The sequence below is a fragment of the Harpegnathos saltator genome, unplaced genomic scaffold, assembly GCF_003227715.2.
Source record: "Harpegnathos saltator strain DR-91 unplaced genomic scaffold, Hsal_v8.6 scaffold627, whole genome shotgun sequence".
Taxonomy (NCBI): Eukaryota; Metazoa; Arthropoda; class Insecta; order Hymenoptera; family Formicidae; genus Harpegnathos; species Harpegnathos saltator.
In genome coordinates this window covers 428828-452327 of record NW_020230457.1, presented here as the reverse complement: position 1 = coordinate 452327, position 23500 = coordinate 428828, and the positions used below count along the sequence as shown (strand labels likewise).

General features: G+C 32.1%; 3 protein-coding genes and 2 long non-coding RNA genes across 5 annotated transcripts; 2 read left to right on the top strand and 3 right to left on the bottom strand.

Annotated features, from left to right (window-relative positions):
* Nucleotides 1–30: 30 nt before the first annotated feature.
* On the bottom strand, nucleotides 31–4923 carry LOC105187249 (mitochondrial intermediate peptidase). The gene is made up of 10 exons (XM_011147946.3): nucleotides 4733–4923; nucleotides 4164–4426; nucleotides 3885–4071; nucleotides 3736–3815; nucleotides 3430–3618; nucleotides 3211–3352; nucleotides 2761–3099; nucleotides 2319–2540; nucleotides 1976–2206; nucleotides 31–904 (listed from the first exon to the last, which is right to left on the bottom strand). Exons 1-10 carry the CDS (start codon nucleotides 4868–4870, stop codon nucleotides 614–616), a joined length of 2082 nt encoding a protein of 693 aa, XP_011146248.1. The 5' UTR covers nucleotides 4871–4923; the 3' UTR covers nucleotides 31–613.
* A 3858-nt stretch (nucleotides 4924–8781) lies between these two features.
* Nucleotides 8782–11810, top strand: LOC105187251 (tRNA (guanine(10)-N2)-methyltransferase homolog). Its single transcript, XM_011147949.3, has 9 exons — nucleotides 8782–8949; nucleotides 9298–9363; nucleotides 9772–10017; nucleotides 10098–10232; nucleotides 10292–10555; nucleotides 10704–10842; nucleotides 10977–11175; nucleotides 11290–11416; nucleotides 11502–11810. The coding sequence occupies exons 1-9, from the start codon at nucleotides 8884–8886 to the stop codon at nucleotides 11661–11663; spliced, it is 1404 nt and encodes a 467-aa protein (XP_011146251.1). The 5' UTR covers nucleotides 8782–8883; the 3' UTR covers nucleotides 11664–11810.
* Nucleotides 10763–11971, bottom strand: LOC112589836 (uncharacterized). The gene is made up of 3 exons (XR_003113820.1): nucleotides 11797–11971; nucleotides 10980–11183; nucleotides 10763–10814 (listed from the first exon to the last, which is right to left on the bottom strand). It is a non-coding gene; the product is annotated as an uncharacterized LOC112589836 (long non-coding RNA).
* A 1536-nt stretch (nucleotides 11972–13507) lies between these two features.
* Nucleotides 13508–15137, top strand: LOC105187252 (uncharacterized). The gene is made up of 2 exons (XR_850098.2): nucleotides 13508–14062; nucleotides 14950–15137. It is a non-coding gene; the product is annotated as an uncharacterized LOC105187252 (long non-coding RNA).
* A 751-nt stretch (nucleotides 15138–15888) lies between these two features.
* On the bottom strand, nucleotides 15889–19066 carry LOC105187253 (ER membrane protein complex subunit 2). The gene is made up of 7 exons (XM_019843242.2): nucleotides 18705–19066; nucleotides 18110–18223; nucleotides 17837–17987; nucleotides 17602–17745; nucleotides 17331–17487; nucleotides 17118–17213; nucleotides 15889–16571 (listed from the first exon to the last, which is right to left on the bottom strand). The coding sequence occupies exons 1-7, from the start codon at nucleotides 18736–18738 to the stop codon at nucleotides 16398–16400; spliced, it is 870 nt and encodes a 289-aa protein (XP_019698801.1). The 5' UTR covers nucleotides 18739–19066; the 3' UTR covers nucleotides 15889–16397.
* Between the last annotated feature and the right edge of the window lie 4434 nt (nucleotides 19067–23500).

The window sequence follows — 23500 nt, the reverse complement described above, 5'->3', positions numbered from 1 at the left end:
TACTTTTTATTAATCGAGAAAAAGATAGTACTGCCAGCGAGATATCACGCTCCTTTGTAGCGGGAAATGATCGTAGTTTTACGTTGCCATGTACAGACTTAGGGTAACCTCAGGAAGTATAAAAGAGTTAGATTATATAAATTAATATCTTCTTACGTGAATTACTTTACCTTATACTGCGTTTCGTTTGTGTATAACACTACAAACCTTATCTTTTTGTAATAACTCATAGGTCTATCCAAAATTGTACATAGAGAATAAGGTTCTGTACTTGTAATAAAATACAATCAAACGAAAAAACGAGAGGAATTCAGTGCTGTTTAGCGAGAGTAATGAGACGCGGTGATTGTTTATCGTGTCTGTATTGTACATCGTCGCAACATGGGAATTTGATTTCCAAGGAAGGATGCAAAGAAAATTTGTACGGAGCGTATTATTTTCCAGTAACTGACTTCTTCACGAGCTTTAAATCTGCTCCTCTATATGTAAAAATAAATATCGCTCTCCTTTCAAAGATTTATTATACAAAGTTGTGTGGAACACGACTCGTGTGAAGCAGCATGTGAACTGCCATTGGTTTGTACAATTTAGGAAAAATTTACACCGCATTTCGTTATTTTAACATTTGTACGCGTGAATTTTTCATATCGATCTCATTGAGCAGTGATTTTGCAAATGTGCTAGCGTTAGCTTCCTTGGTCAGGAAATCCGAGACTAATTGCGACGCCGGTTTACCACCTCCGTGCATCAAGCACTCTCTTCGGTAACGATCACCCGCTGATCGACAGAATGGGTCATTGTGGAAATAAGTCTGCCATATCCAAGCGGCAATCGCACGAGAGATTAAATAGGAATAATACTTTGCACCGTAGCCAACTAAGTGAGAAAATCTCAGCTGCCATGCCTGTAAACGACCACGAACTTCATTTACAATGTTACAAGTTGCACGCGCTGCTGAATTTCTTAACTACAAGAATAGAAACTTAAATCTTTACGGGATGTTCGTTTACACAACGTTTGGTAAAAAAAGATGATATAATGAAAAATTGGAATTTCCATTTAAGAAAAGTAATGATCAGTCGAATATCTCGAAAGTGGTGCCATTTGTGAACAAAATGATATCGCTGTCTTATGTCTCCCTTCCAACTAAGCAACTTTTGCTTGAAACATTTTTTCCTTAAATGCTTTCCTAAAGAGATATTTCAGTGGAAACTTTAAAATGGGACCTCCTGCATACGGAGCAGGCCGTTTTCAAGGCTATTTTTACGAATTTTTCTCACAAAAACGGTAGGATCAAAAGAGGACTTGAAATTTTCACAGTATATTCATTAATGTTCAAAGTGTAAAATAAATTTGTTACTATCTATATATGAAAAGTACATATAAAACTTCAAATGCGTTTATCTGGAAATACCATTTTCCTAAACTATCGACACAATTACGTCAAAACTATTAAACCGAATAACTTGAAAATTTTACACAATATGCAGTAGACATGTAGTTTTCGCCCCTCTTTCGGACACAGTTATATTTTATTTTATTCATATTTTTAAACATGTTTATAGGTTGAAAATGTTTCATTTTCGATACTTTCTTCTTGTACAGTTATTATTTTTTCAAACTTGACTTCTTCATTTTGGTACGAACTATAATGGCAACCGCATATTTTTAAAATCTTTTTCACTTTTTAGTTTCAGAGTAGTGAGAAGCCCGTAATTATGTCGACAGCAAACATAGAGCTCACAAACGGATGACTGCGTTTCTATCTATAATTACAAATTGGATCAGTTCTTGTGATTCAATAAAATTTATTTTATACTTTGAACATTAATGAATACACTGTGAAAATTTCAAGCCTATTGATCTTACCGTTTCTGTTAAAAAAATTTGTAAAAATAGCTTTGAAAACGGCTTTCCGCATGTAATTCCCCCCTTAACGACGCTTTAAAAAGGAAATCAATGCGAAGATACATACCGTATTCTGTACGTATGGTAAACCGTAATATTCTCGCTGTACATCCGCTAAAATTTCCGTGGTGGACTTTGTCAGCCTACCGCTGTGATATACCTGATCCAGCATACTATAGAACACCTGATTTTGTAATTCGGATGCGCAGAAGATGTTCTTCGAGGCGCACAGCTTGTGTAGCAGATCATCCGGCATTGGCTTTTGAGTCTGAAAGTGCCTCGCGAATCTCGATACAACCTGTGCGATTACGTAAAAAAATTGATCGCAACTTTAAAAGGCCGAGAAGCCTGTGTAGAATGATACCAGCAATTACGGCGATTTATATCGACTTTTATCGCAAAGTATTTACTCTGGGGTCGCTTGCGAAGTACTCCATCAGCACGCTTGGTACTTCCGCGAAGTCTGTGCTGCATCTGGTGCCCGTCACATGCTGATACTTCGTCCGACCGAGCATGGAATGCAACGCGTGGCCCATTTCGTGAAACAGATTGTCCACAGACGACGGACTCAGCAGACACGGATTCGACCAGCGTGGATGCGGCAGTGACAGCATAAGTACAACTATGGGATTCTAAGGGAAACAATAACGTTAATAAAATAGGATCACTGTGTTTCTCGCTATTGTGTGTAGAAGACGTTGAAGACACCTAAAACACGACGTCCTCGAATCGCGCTATTTTTAGAACTTGCTCGTGTGTTAAATAAAACTAAAATAATGTTAAAAAAAGATCAATTGTCGCGTTACGTAGCTTGGTGCGAATTAACAAGCAAAAATATATAAAGTTTTATACCTGATAGGAACCGTCCGGTAGTTGCTTTCCGCCTTGGATCGTGAAGTGGCAATCCTGATTCGGTTTCCCCGCTCTCTCGTAGAAGTCGCAATAAATGTAACCCAGCGTTCCCTCATCGTCGTCTATCACAGCTAGCTTTTGAACGTTACTGGCCCATACTTCTCCGGTTAACACTGGGACGGACTCGAGCCTGACTCCGTACAACGATTGCGTAAGAATATTTATGCCCTCCATGCAAGTACCGATGGAAAAGTATGGAGCGAATTCCGTGGAGGAAGTATTCAACCAAGTCTTTTTTGCTTTTACCATGAAGTAGGCGGTATCCCACAGCATTAGTTCCTGTTTAGCACACACACACACACATACATATATTTCAGAGAAACAATTTAAAAAAAACACGATTGTATCAAATCATATTATAATGCGGTGTAAGTAAGGATGGATACAAACTTGTTTCACAGATGTCTCGGCATCTTTCATCTTTTGCATCTCTTGAAAATCTTGTGCTGCTGTAGACCGCACATTTTCGTTCAGTATATTGAGAAATTCTGCCACTACAGTCGGTGATTCGACCGTGCTCCCTTTTACAGCTCTGAAACAATATAATTTTATTATATATAAAAAATTACACTTGACGTTTTATTGAAAAAAGAAAAAAATTATACATACCTGTGAGTATAAGATGCAAATCCGCAAGATTCCGCCAGCAGGTGTCTGGAACTTAAAAGTTCGTGCAGCAGATACTCCTGTTCTTCATTAGGGTACAAGAATAATTTGTATGCTGCTTCGCGAACGGCGGTATTAGAGGAGTCAGTGTAAAGCCCTTGTATTATTATCTGATCATTCTCTGTCACAAAACTGTGAAATCAATGAGGTATCTTTCTAAAGCTTGCACCTTTGAAAAGTTTTGAATGGAATCCTATGAATTTGGTTAAATAAAAAAACAAATTTATAATGTTGGATTATTGTACTTACTGTTGCCTAATAACATTAGGTAATATATTAGCACTAACTGCCCTTGGTGTAACAGCACCAGTCATAAATTTCTGACCTATCTACAAATGGGAAAAAAATCACATTTGCGAATTATAACACTATTTGGAATATTGTCAAGTAACATTTACTTGCAAGATGTAATCATTTAGTTCGACTACTCTTCTTCTTTGCTTCTCAGGCAAGTGTATGCCACATTGCTCAAAATCAAATAAAAATAATTTTGCTACATGATCATCTATATCAGAGGTCACTTGAATATCACCATTATTTGTCACTTGTTTTAATGACTCGTACAATTTCCGATGTGTATTTAATCTATTAAACATTTCATATTTAAATATAACTGTCATATTTATAAAATAATTATATAATGAACATATGAAATATAATTCTAAAAATAAACTTACTTTTCAACTACACCACTGATGGTTATACAAGCATCCTCTGCTGCTCTTATATAGTATTCATCAGGATGTGCAATTCTAATAAATTCAGCCATATCTGCTACCTTACATAGTGTATCGGACAGTTCATCAAATATTGCCACCATCTTTCTCTTCCTGTCCTTGCTTGTAGCTTCTTCAATTAGAGCATCTACTTGCACCAGTGCACGATTTTTTAGTATATGAAAACCATCTTCACTCTTTAACTCCGGAATACCAAACAACCCCTTTCAAACATTTTAAATTATAAAATATGCTAATATGTATGCGTCTGTAATGTATACATATGTGTGCTTATAAAATAAAGTAATTACAAAGGAATAAAACTTTACATTGTTACAAAAATTTAGAAATTATAAATTGAGTATAGGTTAGACTCATTAACTTTAATTTTATTTAAGAAAGCATCTTAATTATCACAATGAAATAACAAACAAGACAAAAATAACAAATAAATATGTTAAAATTAGAAACTTAATTCTTTATTACGTTCAAAAGTTAACAATAAAATTAATAAATTTAAAATCTTTTACCGTTTCTTTTTTCGACACATTTAATAAATGATTTTTATCGACGTTCGAATTAAATGCCGTGGCGAGACTTGACCACGTATTCAATTTTCTGCTATTTCTTATACCATGAAAAATTTGTCTCTCAAATATTCGTAACATTTTGAAGAAGGATCCCTCCGGAAAACGAAGAAGACATATAGGTTAGACATAGGTTAGGCAGATGATTGTATATATATATATATATATATATATGTATACATATATAATCCATACATCTGAAACTCATATGCATGTGTGATAAAGGGACTGAAATATTTTACAAAATTAAATTTAAATTGATATTCGAATCATCACAGAACATTTTTTATAAATACATATTTTTTTTGTCGTTTTTTATTATATATGCATATGCAACTTAATATGGAAAAAAATTTACGCGCAAAGTAAGATTTAAATATAATAAATTTGAGTTTGAGTTTAAACGTTTAATGACTATTATTTATGATCATTGGAATATGCCATTAAATTATTGGTAATAAATCTAGATATAAATTTCAGTTTAAATTTGAATGTTTAATGATATCGGCTGCGTTCTGATATTCATTGTCAGCACTGAAATTCTATAGTATACGTGACACAAATTATGTATTTTCAGTACTGATAGTGAATTTCGGAACGCAGCCATCGTCTGTGATTAGTGGAATATCCCAGTAAACATTGGCCGCGTTCAGTAGAACAAAGTGATCAGAGAGCACTTAGTGATTATTGTCTATGATTGGAGCATTCTTTTAGATTCTTCATAGACCCAGAAGTATTTACCAATCAGGAGCGAGATTCAGTGGAAAATCTAGTAAGGTTGTCCAACTGTTGAGTCTGCTGAATGCAGCCATTGATATCTTGTAGACATCTAAGAGATATCTTATGAAAGATATCTTCAAGACATTTCTAAAAGATGTATAGAAGTTGTCTAAAAGATATCTAAATAGATTTAGTTGAAGATATATTTATAGAATTTCTAAAAGATATCTACAGACATCTAAAAGATGTCTTTAACATTTAGATCTATAGATGTCTATACTATACTAGATACCAAACTTCGAGTTTTGGCCTATATGAAGGCTGTGCCGAGCGTATTTTCCGGTTCAGCCATGAAGACCGCCAAGCATGGCGGCAGTGTGTGTTTGTAGTGTGTATGTGAGTACCCGATGCGTATGTAGTAGTACGTATGTGATACTTGATGTGTTCGTATCTACTGCTATTAATATTATTAAAACTGCAAATCTACAAACGAGATAATGCCGAATAAGTGTTGTAAATTGCAAAAGTACGAATAAGAAAAGATAAGAAAGGAGAAATATCATTTAAAGATGTGTGTATTAATAAGGTGCCGTTTATCTAAGTGTTTTGTACAGGTTAAAATTAAATTGAATATATATAGTTCAAAATATGTCAAAGTATTTGTATTAACTTGGCGGTCTTCATGGTCGAACCGGAAAATACGCTCGGCACAGCTCTTTTTAGAAGTTAGGTATCTAGTATAGTATAGACATTTATGTTTAGATCCCTAAAAGATATCTTTTCGGAAAAATGTAAAATATCTCAAGACATTGCAAGATATCTTTTAGAAATCTAAAAGATATCTTTTTGCCTATTTGGGATGCTGTTAGATCATTAGTATATCCATATGAATGTATCAATCAAATGTATTAATCAAGAGTAATATTTCTTAGGTTTGTTTTATATTATTGAACCAAGATACGCTTTTGAAATTTAGAAAAAAGCAAATATACAGTTGAGATTTGCTCGAAAAGAGAAAAAATGAAAACTAGGCTGGTTGCATACAGGATGCGGCATGTTTGCCACGTGGCGGAAGTTGGCTAGGGAATATTGCGGTAGCCATTCAGCATTTTATTTACACGGAAATATTAGATGTACAACTTTGCTTCCGCCGTTTTCCTATAGATGGCTTTAGCGGTAAGTAGTGGTCGAAATAAATAGATCATAGACGTCGTGCAATAAACTTGGACATCTGTCAACAGAACCCCATAGAAATATTAGTCGATTTGTGTCTGCATCATAAAGTTATTTTCGATTGAAAATGTCAGTTTACAAGCCAAATTCTCGTCATTTGCGGGAGGTTTTAATTTTCTGCTTCAATGTGAAGAAATCTGCGGCTGAGGCTCATCGAATGCTCTCAAATGCTTATGGTGAGGCCGCTATTAGTGAAAGAACGTGTCGTGAGTGATTTCAACGCTTCAAGAACGGTGATTTTCACGTCGAAGACCGGCATAGCGGTGGAAGAGAGAAGGTTTTCGAAGATGCAGAATTGGAAGCATTACTGAATGAAGACTCGTGTCAAAGACAAGAAGAATTGGCACGATCATTGGGAGTGACTCAACAAGCAATTTCAAAACGCCTTAAAGACATGGGAATGATTCAGAAGCAAGGAAATTGGATGCCGTACGAGTTGAAATCGAGAGATGTTGAACGACGTTAGTTTGCTTGTGAACAGTTGCTTAAAAAGCAAAGACGGAAAGGATTTCTGCATCGTATTGTGACTGGGAACGAAAAATGGGTTCATTACGATAACTCCAAGCGCAGAAAATCATGGGCATATCCCGGCCATGCTTCCACGTCGACGACCAAACCGAATATTCACGGCTCCAAGGTCATGCTCTGTATTTGGTAGGACCAGCTCGGCGTAGTGTATTATGAGCTGTTAAAACCGACAAACAATCACAGGCGATCGTTATCGAACGCAATTAATGCGTTTGAGCCGAGTATTGAAAGACAAACGGCCGCGATACAACGAGAGACACGATAAAGTGATTTTGCAGCATGACAATCGACCCCATGTTGCGAAAGTGGTCAAGACATACTTGGAAACGTTGAAATGGGAAGTCCTACCCCACTCGCCGTATTCTCCAGACGTTGCTCTCTCTGACTATGGCCGGTATTCATAGTCGGATCTTATATTTAAGACCGTCTTTATCTTCAAACTCTGTACAAAGTATTTCATAGGCTATAGAGTGTCTGAAAGTGAACTTAAGACGGTCTTAAATGTAAGACCTGACTATGAATACCAGCCTATCACTTGTTTCGATCAATGGCACACGACCTGGTTGACCAGCACTTCCGGTCTTATGAAGAAGTAAGAAATTGGATCGATTCGTGGATCGCTTCAAAAGATGATCAGTTTTCTCAACGCGGGATTCGTACGCTGCCCGAAAGATGGGAGAAAGTAGTGGCCAGCGATGGACAATACTTTGAATCATAAATGTATAGCCAGTTTTTTACAATAAAGCCTCGAATTTCGGAAAAAAAACGGCGGAAGCAAAGTTGTACACGTAATAGTATTTACAAAACACGGCATATGGAACGTTCATTGGCTACTGCGATATTCCCTAACCAATCCAGGAATCATCGAAGATAAAAGATGCTTACGATAACGAGAGTGGAGCGAGTGAGATCTGGATCTAGAGAGAGCAGTACACACTTCCATCTACAACTATTATATTTCATGGCTGTTCCTAATCCTACTCCCTTGCTGTCTCATAGTGGCAGGAGCTGATCGTCTTGTGTGCATATATACAGACAGACGGCTCGGTCTATTCGTGTGACACTGATAAACCGAGCCGGCTATGTGTGCGTGCGTGATGAGGGAAATCAGTAAAGAATCGTGGACACTGGCGTCGTTAGTTCATGTCTATGGTTGTACAGAGAGCGCTTCGTACTTGACTCAGCTAAAAGCGGCCCATGACACCTCTCCTTCTCTCTGCTCTAACTTATTGCACAAATTCAGAATTTTTTCGCAAAAAAAAAAAAAAAAAACACCGAAAATGTTCACTTCTGCTGAACGCAGCAATTATTTTTGTGTATGAATGAGTTTTGACATACCCGATATCCAATAGGAGAATCTTCTTTCTAGAGATTTTAGGTTCCCCAGAAAATAGATTCATCTATTGGATATCGAATGCGTTTCGGAAGTAATCATAAAAAGAAAAGAACGAGCATCAGATATATTGTGAGCTCTTCATTATAAAGTTTATAATCATTGGTTGAATATGGTACTAATGAGGTTAGGTTCTGTTATTATCTACAATAACAAAGCCATATTTAAGTACATAACAGTACATAATTAAACAGTGTTAACATATTAAACAGTGTCAACAATGGGTAATCGATTGAAAAGATATCTTTTTTGGTTTGCTCATGAACATGTTGACTTTCGATTTGCTGTAAGTATTTTATTAAATATATTTGATAATTATAGATCCATTAATTCTTTACAAATTATCGTTATATTCTATAGTTTATTTTCTATAATTGAAGTAGTTTACATTTTCAATATTAAAAAAAAAACAGATATATAATTGAGATTTGTTGAAAAAAAATAAAAGAAAAATAATGCAAAATAGCGCAGCCAGTTTAGCCATAGAAAACAAATCTTATATTTATATTTAATGACACTTCTTATCATACAATATGCAATATCTTTTAAAGTTATTTTAATAGTTTAAAAATTTTTGTATCAAAAGAAAAATAATATATTTTAATATGTGATGTTCATATTCATTGTATTTTAGGAAATGGAGTCTATATTCAGTATGTTCAATGTTAATTTATGTACAATAATCAAGCCAAAGGAACATGTAAGGAAATATGAGTATTACAAATTATTTATCCTAATATATATGTAATTCTTCTTAGATTACATGTATAATCCTTACAGGAGTAGATCATTTGCAGTTAGGAACAGTTTCTCTATGAGAGGTATTGTTCAATTGCGTTTGATAATGTAATTTTATTTTATTGTAAAATATGGTTTGTAAACATTATATTAAACTTTACAAGAAGCTAGAGACTTAATTGATAAAAAAATAATCTAAATATTTCTATTAAAATAAATGTTTTAATTCATATTAAATATAATATATATATGTGTATATATAAAATTTGTATAGGAGCATTCAATACTAATGATGGGCAAAGAAATATAATGATTATTAAAATATTTTTTTGAATAAAAAAACAAATAAGAAAATTAAACTTTGTTTCAGCCTTATTGGATTATAGACTTACCTGATGAGAATATAATATATAAAATTGCTAGCAGAGCAGTCTCATTACGTTTTTGTTTGGAGTTATGGGCACAAGGGAAACAAACTGAAGATTTACACAATTCTTTAAAAGCTTATACAGCTGAAAATTCCAAAACTTTTATTGGAGATAAGAGATCATTCAAAATTATAGTAGAAACTTTCTGTAAACATTTCTCACAATGTGAGAAAGTAAATAAAATTGAAGTAAGTAAATGTTTAAGATGAAACAGTAATCTTTTACTAGATTAATTGCATGACATAATTTAACATAACTTGGGAAAAAGTCTTTCAGTTATTTACCTCTTGAAGGACCAGTTAAATTAAAAAACCCAGACTTTACTTTATATTATATAGAGTATTATGGACTTGATCCTAACAGTATTCCTGAAAAACCATATGATTATTTCTTTGGAAGATGGGTGAGTAACTTAATTAAATGTCAATCATGTTAATAGATTTTAATATAATTTTATTATAGATTGCGGATGGTCAGCGGGAGTTAATTCAAAAGTTGTCATTAAAAACTAGGAAATTTATAGGAAACACATCAATGGATCCTCAGTTGTCACTAATAATGGCAAATCAGGCACAAGTTAAAAAAGGAGATTTGGTTTTTGACCCATTTGTAGGAACAGGTTCCTTATTAATTTCTGCATCTCAATTTGGAGGATACACATTCGGGACAGATATTGATTTCATGATGCTTCATGGCCGTACAAGGCCTACACGAATATCGCAAAAGGTATTGCTCATGGTCCGATCATAATCTCTTGCACAAATAAAGATAGATCAATTTGTTGTATACAATGAAGCAAGTATTTTAGAATGGCTAATTATTGTAATATATTCATTGGCGGAATTGTAATTATTGTATATATACATGTTATCAGACAAGAGAGAAAGATGAAAATATTGCAGCGAATATGTTTCAATATGGAACAAGTTCTTGTTACATCGACGTTGTGGTAGCAGATTTTTCATATCCACTTTGGCGGTCAGGCCTACAAATAGATGCGATTATAACGGATCGTAAGTATAAAAATTTCGCGTAATATCTTTGACAAACGATATACAAAGATTCTGTAAAATTTGCAAATGGAATGAACTGTACTTTGCGATAGTATATATGAATTTGATATCAGGAAGAATATTTCCTTTTACAGCACCTTACGGTATAAGAGAAGCCACGGAGCGTATAGGTACTATGAAGATAAATCCAATAATAGAAGAACATCAAGCAACTTCCCATATTCCTTCTAAAATCGATTACGGCCTGAATCAAATATACAAAGACTTACTGTGTTTCTCCGCGAAGCACCTTAAATATAACGGCAGATTGGTGTGTTGGTATCCGTTGTTTAGGTATATGTCTATGATCAGTATGAAAATATGCAATTAAATGTTATTTAATATCGAGATATTTAAATAGCAATTTCACATCAAAATATATAGTCTATAAGTAAAATATAATATTAGGGACCAATATGTCGAAGATCAATTACCAGCGCATCCATGCTTAGAGCTCGTAGCTAATTCCGAGCAAATACTGAGCAATTATACCAGTCGAAGATTATTAACTTACAAGAAATTGAAAGAGCCAGAGGTACATATGCATACACTTAATGGGCATATTTTTCATTGATATAATTGTATTTTATACATCAATGTTTTATATTATTTAATGATAGGCGACTGATGAAAGCGTCAATATGAATTTGGTCGATTTCCGCGAAAAATATTTTGCGTTACGTGAGGAAACAAGGAAAAAGAGGCGAATGAGAAAGGCCGAAGAGAGAGCAAGGAGACGAGAAGACTGGGAACGTAGTAACAAAGAAACTACTGAAAGATGACTGTAAAAACAATATTATTTAGTATAGGAAAGGACATTAAAAGTTTTTTTTCCATTATGTATTAGGTCTGTGCATAAGTTCCTGAAATTTTTTTGACGACTTGGTTTATATATATTAAAGAAACAATACATACTTGTTTAGTCAAAATATTGTCCCTCGTTTGTTACAATTTTGGACCATTTTTCAGGCAACAAATGGATTCCTCAGTTGAAGAATGACACTTTTTTCGATGAGATGAATTCGTTGACCCATTTTTTTATATTTCAATCTCATTTTTAAATTACACACTGGAGAGATGGTTCTGCATTGATTGAAATAGGTAAAAATCTGAAGCGGCAAGATCTGGACTATATGCTGGATGTAGTAGAACTTCTCACTCAAGTTCCAATAAGGTCCTTAGTCACAGAAGCAACAAGCATGGCCGAGCGTTGTCATGGAGCAAGATGACATTCCGATTTCCTTATCCATGGGCTTTTTTTCTTAATTTCTTTGTTCAGTCGGAACAATTGGCGACTGTAATGCTCTGCAGTAATCGTTTCATCAAGTGTGAGCAGTTCATAATAGAGCACACCTTTCGGGTCCCACCAAATGCAGAGGAGAATCTTATTGCGTTTTGGTGTTGAAGGAGAAGGTTAATCTGGGTCTAATCATTCCTTTTTACATTCAGAATTATCATAATAAATCCATTTCTCATCTCCAGTTGTTATATTCCATAAAAAACTCTTTCTTTTTTGTCGAGCAAACAGTGAGATGCAGGTGTTGAACCAGTTGCCGATAACTTGTTCAGATAGTTGATGTGGGACACACTTCCCTTCTTCCTGGATCCTCTCCAATGTATGTAAGCGTCGAAGTATTGTTATATAATTAACAGCAAGCTATCTTGCAAACTCCATAGACGATTGAGCTGCATCTTCAACGAATAAAACTTTCAAATCCTTGTCTATCATCTCTGAGGTTGTCCAGAGTGAGGGTCGTCATCGCCGTTAATATCGAAATTTTCACTTTAAAACCTTTGGAACCAGGATTGTACCAGGAGCATAGATTCAGGTAACGAACGTTCACCATAGGTCTCATAAATAACTCTACTTGTTTCAGCGACACTTTCTCCGTGATGAAAATAATGCATTATGCAATGTCGAATATACACTTTATCGATCTCCTTTTTCAATTAAATTAAAAATGTGTTTAAGTAAACAAATATGAATTGTTGTATGTAAGTTTGAATTTAGGGTAACCAATAGCACTAATGTAAAATATAACCTAGTTAAAAAATGTGCATTCCATTGAAATATAACCATACTGGAAGGAACCCTACCCTACTCCCAGTGTTGCCAGCAAAACCGTGTTCGATTGTGCCAAAAAGTATGCCACATTAGTGCGTTTTGTGCCATTCGACCTAAATTAATTTATTTTAAAGATTTCATAAGAACTGAGGAATCTATAAGTAGTTTTTATTGTCTAATTTTATATTTGCATCTTAAATTTGCGTCTTAAAAGCTAACACTTGTATATCTTTAGAGGTGCGGAAACTTTACTCTGAAGACTGTATTCATAGTCCGATCTTATATTTAAGATCGTCTTAAGTTCATCTTCAGATGCTGTACGGATCATTTCATTGGCTACAGAATATCTGAACGTGAACTTAAGACGGTTTTAAATATGATAAGATCCGACTATGAATACGGCCCTGAATATAGAATAATTGAATTAACCAATCATGATGAAAAGATATTTGCTCTTTTTATTCTTATTGGTTAATCCGATGCTAGTTACTTTATCCGTAATGTGCAAGTTGCGAACGCACTCCAGATAATGTAAGTGCTACTTTATTAGTTATACTAAATCTACATACTCTTGCTTGTAGAATGCGATATGTTTGTTATAGAAGTCAAAGATTTAAAACTTTCACTTAAAAATAGAATTGTATCACTTTTTCTTCTTTTGTGCCACAAAAAATGCATAATGTACCACCAAATCACTAAATTGTGTCTGTGTTCCACTGACCTTTAATTGTGCCACATGTGGTACAAATGTGCCATGACTGGCAACGTTGCCTACTCCCTCCACGATACCAAACGGTCAGAGAGAAATGAGGCCTGTTCGTTTTGTCTGCACTGCTGAACTGGTGCACCAAGTTGAAGTGAGAAAATCCACGTTTGTTTCACTTTAACTTAATGCACCAGTTCAGCAGACAAAACGAACAGGTCTATAGTTAAGTTGGGACCGTGTTGTCTCTTTTTAGCGTCAACTACCGTAGCTGAAAATATTGGTCCTGACCTGTAGATGTGTATGTACAGTGTGTGTGACAAAACCAAATAAGCCAGTGGCTCATATTTAGTCGAAATTTATATACATAACATTATCTCAAATGATTGTAAGATAATGTTTAACATAATAAAGTTAAGTATTATTAATTCATATTTTAACATACTATTTCAGCATAGAATTAAGAATAATATTAAGATAGTTTTAAATATAAATTTGGATGATGAATATTGATTATAAGTGTTATTTATTTTAGATTTAATCATTTATTTGGAATTGGAAATTCAATGACATAACTTCAAATCTCAACATTATGAATAATCCTACTTCTGCAAAATAAGAATATTATAAATTCATATTATTTACTTATTACTTAATATGTAAATTTATTTCTTCTGCCTTTTTATATACAGGGTTTTATTTAATGTCCCACCCCAAAAGACTCTTCAGTATTGAAATTTTAAGGAAAATTATCTGAATAAAAGTTGTAGGGGTTTAAGTGAGCTACCTTATGATGACCTTGATTTTGACCTTGACCTCTATTTTCAAGGGCATTTGAAGGTCAACTTGCGTTTTTTAAATGGGAACCCTTATTTTTTATTACACTTTTTTTCTACTAGTTAATTTGAACAACTTTTGTCTAAAACATTTTTTTATTTGTGTAATATTTTTTGAGATATTTGAGGAAAACTTAATAACTTTTTCAATATTTAACTTACGATATCTCGCTAACTATTTGTCGGAAGAAAAAGTGGTACTAGCCTTTCTTGCTTTATTTAGTCTCAAGAATATATTGTTACAATAGTGCCTTGACTTTTGTTAACTTACTGATTTTTGGAAATTTCAAAATCATCAAATTTATCAAGATTTGTCAAAGATTTACTGCAAAAATGTTTAGTCAGCTACATGCAAAACGCGATGAAAGCTTTCAATTCTAATTCAATGATCAAACTATCAAAAGTAGGTACAGTCGGTGTGTTTTGATATAAATAATATATATTTTTTTAATCTTTTGTTTCAGACACCTACAGCGGACGCTATTTTTCCTGCCATTGAGTCGTGTCAACGCCGAGATCATTGTTTACTGGGCTTGCATAAGCTAATCTGTGTGACTAAAGTCAAAAAAATTTATATATGTTGTTGAAATATGTATTAATATGTGTACCAAATTTCATTTTCATAATAAATAGTTTTGTTACGAAAAATTCACCAAAAAAACGTGTTTTTTTGCGTTTACATAGAGTGCTCCCCTTAATAAACATGGGTCGAAAAATTAATATTGTCGGAATTATAAACAATTATGTATTTTAATTAAATCAAGTGATCTATTTGCTTCTGATGCTTACAAAGTTTGCAGAAGATTTTCTACATGTCCTCCTAGTTTTACTATGTAATTCGTTTGTCATTTATTAGTGAAAAATATACCATGCTCTTAAGAAATCCCCATAAAAAAGTTTGGAAGATTTAAATCAAGAGAGCATGGGGGCCATGAGACTGATCCACCTCCTCTATTCCATTAAAGAACCTTTAAATGAATTACATCAGAGAATATAAAATGCCTAATATAATAGTTAGAATAAAGTCAGGAATTTTTGAAAAAGTTCTATGGTATGAAGTTGTGAAGTATATGTAGAAATAGGAGGAGGGTATGTACAGAATCTTCTGTAGACTTTGTAAACACTAGAGGCGAGTACGTTATTTACTTTAATTAAAATAAATAATTGTTCATGACTTCGACAATTAATTTTCCGATCCATGTTTATTAGGGCTATTTTCCTCCATTTTGTGAGTACCAGCTGCCCTTAAAGTCTTGAACTCGTTTTCTAAAAATATTGTATATATGTTCTAAATTATCACTTTTTAGTAAGAAAGATTATTTATCGAAATATTATCAGAATCTTGTTGTTCGTTTGTCATTTGATAGAAAAGTTCCAAAGAGAGACAGAGAAAGAAACCCATGTAATATTTAAGAATTTTTATTATCCCTACAAACTCATTATACAGTTATCATCTTTCTTGATTCATTTCCTAGCATCCGCAATTAAAGAAAATGATGTAAAATTGCACGAAAATATGTATACACCGAAATAACCACTGTTTAACAGCATGTGAAAATCAATATATTAGACAAAAGTGACAATAATTATAAAATTAATGACCGTTATATTTACTTCATAATATGTATAGTAAGATACGAAAACATAGATGTATACTCAGAAGATAGTTATGTAACGTTAACTACCACATCAACCTATTATGTAATTGAAGAGCAGTAAAACAATAGATAATACTGCTGAAATGCAATTATAATTGGAGTTTATCATTTCTTTTTAATTGCATATATTTAAAAAACATGTGTAAAGTTTCTCGTGCACATATGATTCTTCAGAGATTGTTATGACAACGATTTTAAATATATGCCAGTTACATTGAAATAAATATACAAATTGTTAACGTAAATAATCGTACCTAAGCTTCAAGTTGCAATTGTCCTAATAGACGTTCTACGGTTTTGACATCTTCATTCGAAACCTTACTTTCGTATTGTTTCTCGATTTGTTTACTAGCCCACTCACTCAACTTTATTGCTTCTTTTTTCTTGGACGCAGGACATTTGGCCGATGTCGCGATGTTGTTTGTTGTCTAGAAACAGATGCAGATTTACAAAAAAATAACGCTCATTGCTTTGTGACATTTATTTTGATTTTTGGGTTTATGTCGCGACTATTTCGGATTTGTTTCTCCGCAGTTTCGCAAACATTCAGTTCATTTCTTCAAAGAAAGGAACATCCAGAAATTGTTGATTCTTCGAAGGGTTTCTCTTTTTATGTGTGCGTTTTGGAGAATAACTAAATACTCATTGATTAGTCAATGGAAGGAGGGGTATGAAGATGTAACATGGAAGTCTGTATTATATTTTTATAGAACAGGAAGTATGAATTGCCAAGTTGGATTAACTTTCATACCACTGTCCCTGTTTAGGTTATTGGGGTGTTTGTAAATTTCTAAGGATTCTCTATATTTTCAAGAGAAATAAGCATTTTGGTTTTGGATAAAATTGAGAATTGATCAAATAATTTAATAATTTAATACAAATTCGAAAATAAAATATTTCTCTCTATCATAAAAGCCTAAAATCTTTCACATTGCCTTGTGATATATTATGAAGCAATAACACTCAAAACTTACCAATAATAAGCCATATAAAGCCCTAATATTATTTGGATTTAGTTTTACAGCTTGACTGAAGTATGCCTTTGCCAATTCCATGTTATCAAATCCACCCTAAATGTGGAAACAGAATTTATCAAGTTATTTATACACTAATTTTTCATTTCAAAAGTATTTTCCAATTTAATTAATTTACAAGTCTAAATATATCGCAAGTAGAAAATATATTACCTGAGAATATTTTATCTCTGCATATCTCTGGTAAATTAAGTGGCTATGTGGATTATGCAATATAAGTTCTTCCATGCAGTAAGCTGCTTTGGAATATTCTTGTTCTTGCAAATATAAGTCGCACAATTCATGCCATGCTTCTTGATCACTCATAAATCTACAATTCCATACAATAATGTCACTAATATATATTTTATAATTACAAGTAATGATCTTTAAATATAAGTATATATTAATAACTGATATTAATAATAATATATAATTTACTGACCTCTTCAAATATTCTGTAAGTTCTTTGATTGCTTCTGGTATACGTCCTCTAGCCTTTAAAATAGCAACGCGACGTTTCCTTGGTGCAGCATTAGTTTCATCTCTCTTTATAATAGAATCCAAAACCTCCATTGCCTCATCATACCTAAAGAAATATGTTGATAAAGTATTATCAAAAATAATAAGTATACTTTGATATATATTTAGGGATAACAATATATTACAAGTATAATTACATTTCTAGTGCCTCCAAATGCATGGCATGATATTTGTGAACCCGTAAACTACCAGGAAATGCACGCATTAAAATCTTAATACAATATTCTGCTAATGGTATACGGTAGCAATCCAATGCTGCTACGCATACTTGTTCCAAAACCAGATACTCTAGATATTAACAGATTAAATAATATATATATGATAACTGGATATTTTGTATATATATTTATGGTTTTTAAGTACAACAATGTATATACATGTATGTGTGTGTATAAATTGATTAATCATACTTTCATTGCCCAAATGGTCGATCTTGTTCATTAGTGTATTTTCCCAAAAGTCTACTACATCCCTACTTCGCCGCTCAGAATCTTCTCTCCAAGTTCTCAACAAGTCTCGTACTTCTGTATAACAAAATCGTAAAAAATAAAAATTACAATACAATTTTAATGGAAGTGTCACTAATTTGTATATCATTTACAAAACAATATTTCCTCTTAATAAAATACAAAGTTGCAGTAATTATTACAGAATAAATATTTAAAACTTAAATGTTCATTGCAATTACGATCGTGTTAAACTAAACTAATTAAATTTAACCTAATCTATTATTCTAACCTCAAGAATATTACTCTGAACTTATTATTCTTTTTATAATATGGAGGAACAATTTTGTTTATTATTCCATGTATTAAAATACAAATATGAATAAACTTCCATCAAAATTGATAAGATAATCTGTTTTTAAACGATTATTCACTTTCTATTACATATATGTAAACGTGAAATTTAAGAATTTTAGCTAGAATTTGTAAATTAAATGAGATTACATATATTAATAGATTACATTTATTGTCATACATTTATCTGAAACATATAACTTACCCGTCCAAGACAACTTGTCGTAGCATCCTGCCATCGTTTCAGCTCTAAAAGACTAAAGGAATATTATACAAGTGTACACGGTAATTGAACCGTATCGCGCACTATTTATCAAGGTTATACGATGTGGCATACACTTGCGAGATATAGTATAAACATCATCGAACTTTGTACAGAAATTTTATTTGCTTTATCATAAAGGCACGAAAATTATGATCTAAAATTAGTTATTAACCATTTGTATTTGTAAGACCTCTCTTACAAGTTACACTATATATATATATAACGCACTGCTTCACTTCAATTGTACTTGATAGTACTTATAATTATGATGAATGAAGGATAGGAATAGCGGGACAGATGACAAGTAGATTACTTCGTCATCATAAAATTAATATATGCCTATGGTCATGATAAAAGTTATGATTAGTAAACTCTTCCGAATATTAGTAAGCATATAAAATAATTCAACTATTCGTATATAATTATATATTGACATATATATTTAATATTTGGCTTAGGAAATTTCCATTTGTGTACAAATATCCGTCAGTATACTTACAGATTCGTTGTAATTACACTTCTTGTGTGCTAAATACTCAACTTTCTTCCTTGACTAATGCTTCATTCGTCATAGAACTAGTTTGTTGGATACACCAATTGGCTGTCGCATGGGGAATTTCTAGGGTGCAAGGAAAAAATGTTAGGGACCTTAGAGCTGTATTCATAATCTGGTCTTATATTTAAAATCGTCTTAAGTTCATCTTCAGATGCTGTATAGATCATTTCATTGGCTACAGAATATCTGAACGTGAACACAAGACGGTCTTAAATATAAGATCCGACTATGAATACAGCCCTTAGATTGTATTTACCGGACATTTTTAGAATAAATGTATATATGTCTAGATATTAGCATATATATCGTATGTGATTGTTGATTAAAAGATTAAAATCCTGTTTATTGTTTAGTAATTACCGAATATTTTTAGAATGAATTTATATATATTTAGACATTAGTATATCGTGACTGTTGATTAGAAATTTTAAACCCTATTTGTTGTTTAATTTCATATTGTCACCTGTTATATATGTATATATATTCATATAGAAACTTATTTTTGACGGTTATTTTACATATATATATTAAAAATTTATATTCTATATACAAACACAATTATCTTATGAAAAATAGTTTCATTAATTTTTTACTTGTTATTTGTAGGACATAATATCTCTAGTATCATTTTTTTGTCCTGTTTTTTAAAATTTTGTAAAATATATTTTAATATATTTTCTTCATTCATTCCTAAAGACACAATTTAATAACAGATTGTAGAATACTTTTTGTGTAAGAAAAACAATTATTATAATACTACTAATTATGTGTCCTTTTTCTACTTAGCTTCAATTTATAATTTATCGTTTATCGTACAAAGCAGAAATACAGGGCATTGGTGTATAAATGAAAATGAAAAAATGAACTTATTTAAAAACGTACCTCAATACATAAATTTTATTAAGGTATACATAGGTTGATTTATTGTTTTTTTTTTTTAATGATAATGTTATCTTACCTGTATCTGCATATAGTATAGATCGAGTTTCATACGATACTCAATTGCCAAATCAATTCATTGGCCCTATTATAAAATAGAACTGATGTACATATTTACATTATTTACAGCAGCATTCATTAAGAATACGTATATCATTTAACTAAACAATTGCACATTTGGACGTCGATGTTGGTTACAGGTGGGCTTCTGAAGCTACCTGAAAATTCCATCACATATATATATATATCTCCTCAAATCGTCTTCAAAACGAGTCAATTTGATAGATAAACAAAGGAATTAATTAGTTATTAAAGAACATTAATGTATTTCTATCTCATGTATTGATGATTAAGAGAGAAATAATTTAACCCTTTGTGCTTGATTATGACATGCGAATATTGTGTGCAAAGTTTTAATATTCCAAATATATACAGACTATACACAGGGTATCCCAAGACGTGCGATTAATATTTTAGAAATCTACACTTATATAGATCTGATGAGTTCGATATTGATTTTGTTCAGTAAAAATTCTTAGACAGATCATTTTCTCTGACATGTCTCTTTTTAATTTAGATATCAGATATATCAATATCATCAGAACTGAATTAAAATCCATTTTGAGTTGAATGAACAATTAAATAAAAAATATTACATTATCAAATTGTATTTTTAAAACTTAAAATCTTTGAGTTTTCTTGTTTTTGATAATTAGTAAGATTCAAAATTTGACAAACCAAGTTGAGATTAAAATATTATCCGCGTCTGTTAAGACATTCTGTGTATAATATTATGTGTTATATTGCAAAGAATTTAGTTTCGGATATTCTGTCTTTCTGTTAGTTATTCTTATCCAGTACAGACTAGAGCTGCGAGAAGTTAGAAATTACAAGTTCTTTCATACAAAGTTGCTCATACAATATTAAATTTGTCCTTAGTCATAATGTACAACTCTATCACGAATAGAACCTTGCGACAAAAAAAAATTAAATTCGTTTACCGTCAATCACACTTACTTTCACTTCCACACTGCTCGAATACATTTTATAACGATATCTTACATCTACTTTAATGATTCTCGTATTAACATTACACAGACAGACATTACATTCTTTCCATATTTTATCACATCCACATATTCGCATTTGTTTTCAGTGTGTGATTGTTTGTATCGGTGCACAATCTATATTCTCTAGAACTAGCGAGATATTCTCTGTCCAAATTTAATATGTATGCGTATCCACAACATTTTTTAATATTATTCTCTTCAATTATTTGCCTATTTTAATTAACAACAAGTTGTAATCTTAGCTGAGCAGTGTTCCATAATTCGTAAGAATAGCAAAAGTAAAAATGTTTGCACATTCTTACAAGAAGTATCCGACATAATATTAGATGATGACAATCATTTCGAGTACAAAGGGTTAACATCTTTCAAACAAAAATTTCCATTATACTACACGTAAACGTTCAAAATGTTGCACTGTATTATCGTATAAATTTTTAGCGCTATGTTGACACCTTCAGATTTAATTAGTTATTCAAATATCCACGAACGAATTCTCACAAGCGTTTATCTTTTTTATCTCTATATCAATTTTCTATTGATTTCCTAAAATTAATAATTAGAACTCGTTTTAGCACACGATTTGTAGAAAATTAATCAAACACATTCAGTAACATCTATGACCACCAATACACATATTCAGACAGCTTTATACCCTGTCTTCAACATTGCTCCCTTACGTTAAAATAACAAGAAGGCGCTGAATAACATTTTTAAATTTAAATCACCGGTCTTTCGCGTTTCTTCGGATGTTGAAGTGTTCCTCGCTTTTCGTACTCACGTATATTTGCTTCAATCATCGATGTCGTGTACACGAACACACGATATTGATAATTCAGGCGAATTATCGTGCAACGATATAGCGACATAAAATTAAAATGCTGATAAAAGTAACTATATTTGATTTGTATTAGAGAGCAATATACGAAGGACCAACACCGATCAGTCTTGGAATTATATATAGTAACCAATAAAAAATACGGCCTTACACATTGCAAAATATATAAATATAGAAGAATAAAAACTAAGATTCGCAACTATTGTGTGATAGTCGGTAGTGATAATATTAGTTTTAATAGGCCCTTTTGCGTAGAAAATTGAACGCAATTAAATACGAGCCGTTCCACACTTACTATATTCGCCAACGATGCGCGAATTTGCAACATGCACACCTCACGTAAAGATATAGATATCGTAAAAAAAGAAAAATTTTTTTACAACCATCGACACGTAAAAGTGTTTCGTACTTCTGTAAGTATTAATGGATCGATTTATAATACTTTTACATAATAATTAATTACTATTTAGTTGGCAAACGTGTTTCAATTGCGTAGCCCTCCTTTCGCAGGAACTACCTTGTCATTGAGACGATATATTAGTTAATTTTCATTAAAAATTTCATTATCTTAACTAATTGAAGTCTCAAGTCACTGGACCTACATAGTACGTAATTATTTGAAAAATAAAAGGAAAAAAAAGTAGCACGTAACGTAACGCGAATAAAATACCAATCCGGTATAATAATGAGGAATAGCCTGATATATTCATTATATATCATAAATAACAACTTATTAACTTAACTTAATTTTGTGTCGTCAAAACTAAATCACATTTTGATGCAACCTAAACTGAATAATGCGAAAATTTAATACAGAATAAACTGAAAAATTTAACATACAATTTTAATAAATGTTATACGCACATACAAAAAAAATGTTTATTATCGTTTGAAATTATAAATATCTAACCGTATTCAACCGTTAACAAAAAAAACCGATAAAACAAAAAAATTCAATAGCAATATAATAAATAAAGAGAGAAAAGAAAAGTTTTAATAAGATAAAGTGAACACTCTTCTTTCGCCAGAAGAGCGACATATATATACGAATATTATATATAATGTAGTCGAATTGAGTATGTATTACAATTTATACGTAACGAACATTCATCGAAACATCATAGTGCGTAAAATCAGTAATCATGAATTTACAAAGTATTGATTTGCTCGATAAAAATTTTCCCTCGATCGTCGAAAGTGTGTTTAGCCGATACATCCTTTTTTCTTTTTTTCTTCTTTTTTTTATTTAACACGACAGACGGATGTTAAGCATGACAATTGCTTATATTGTACACTGATATAAATTCCTGATACGTAAATTCCTGCTAAAATTATA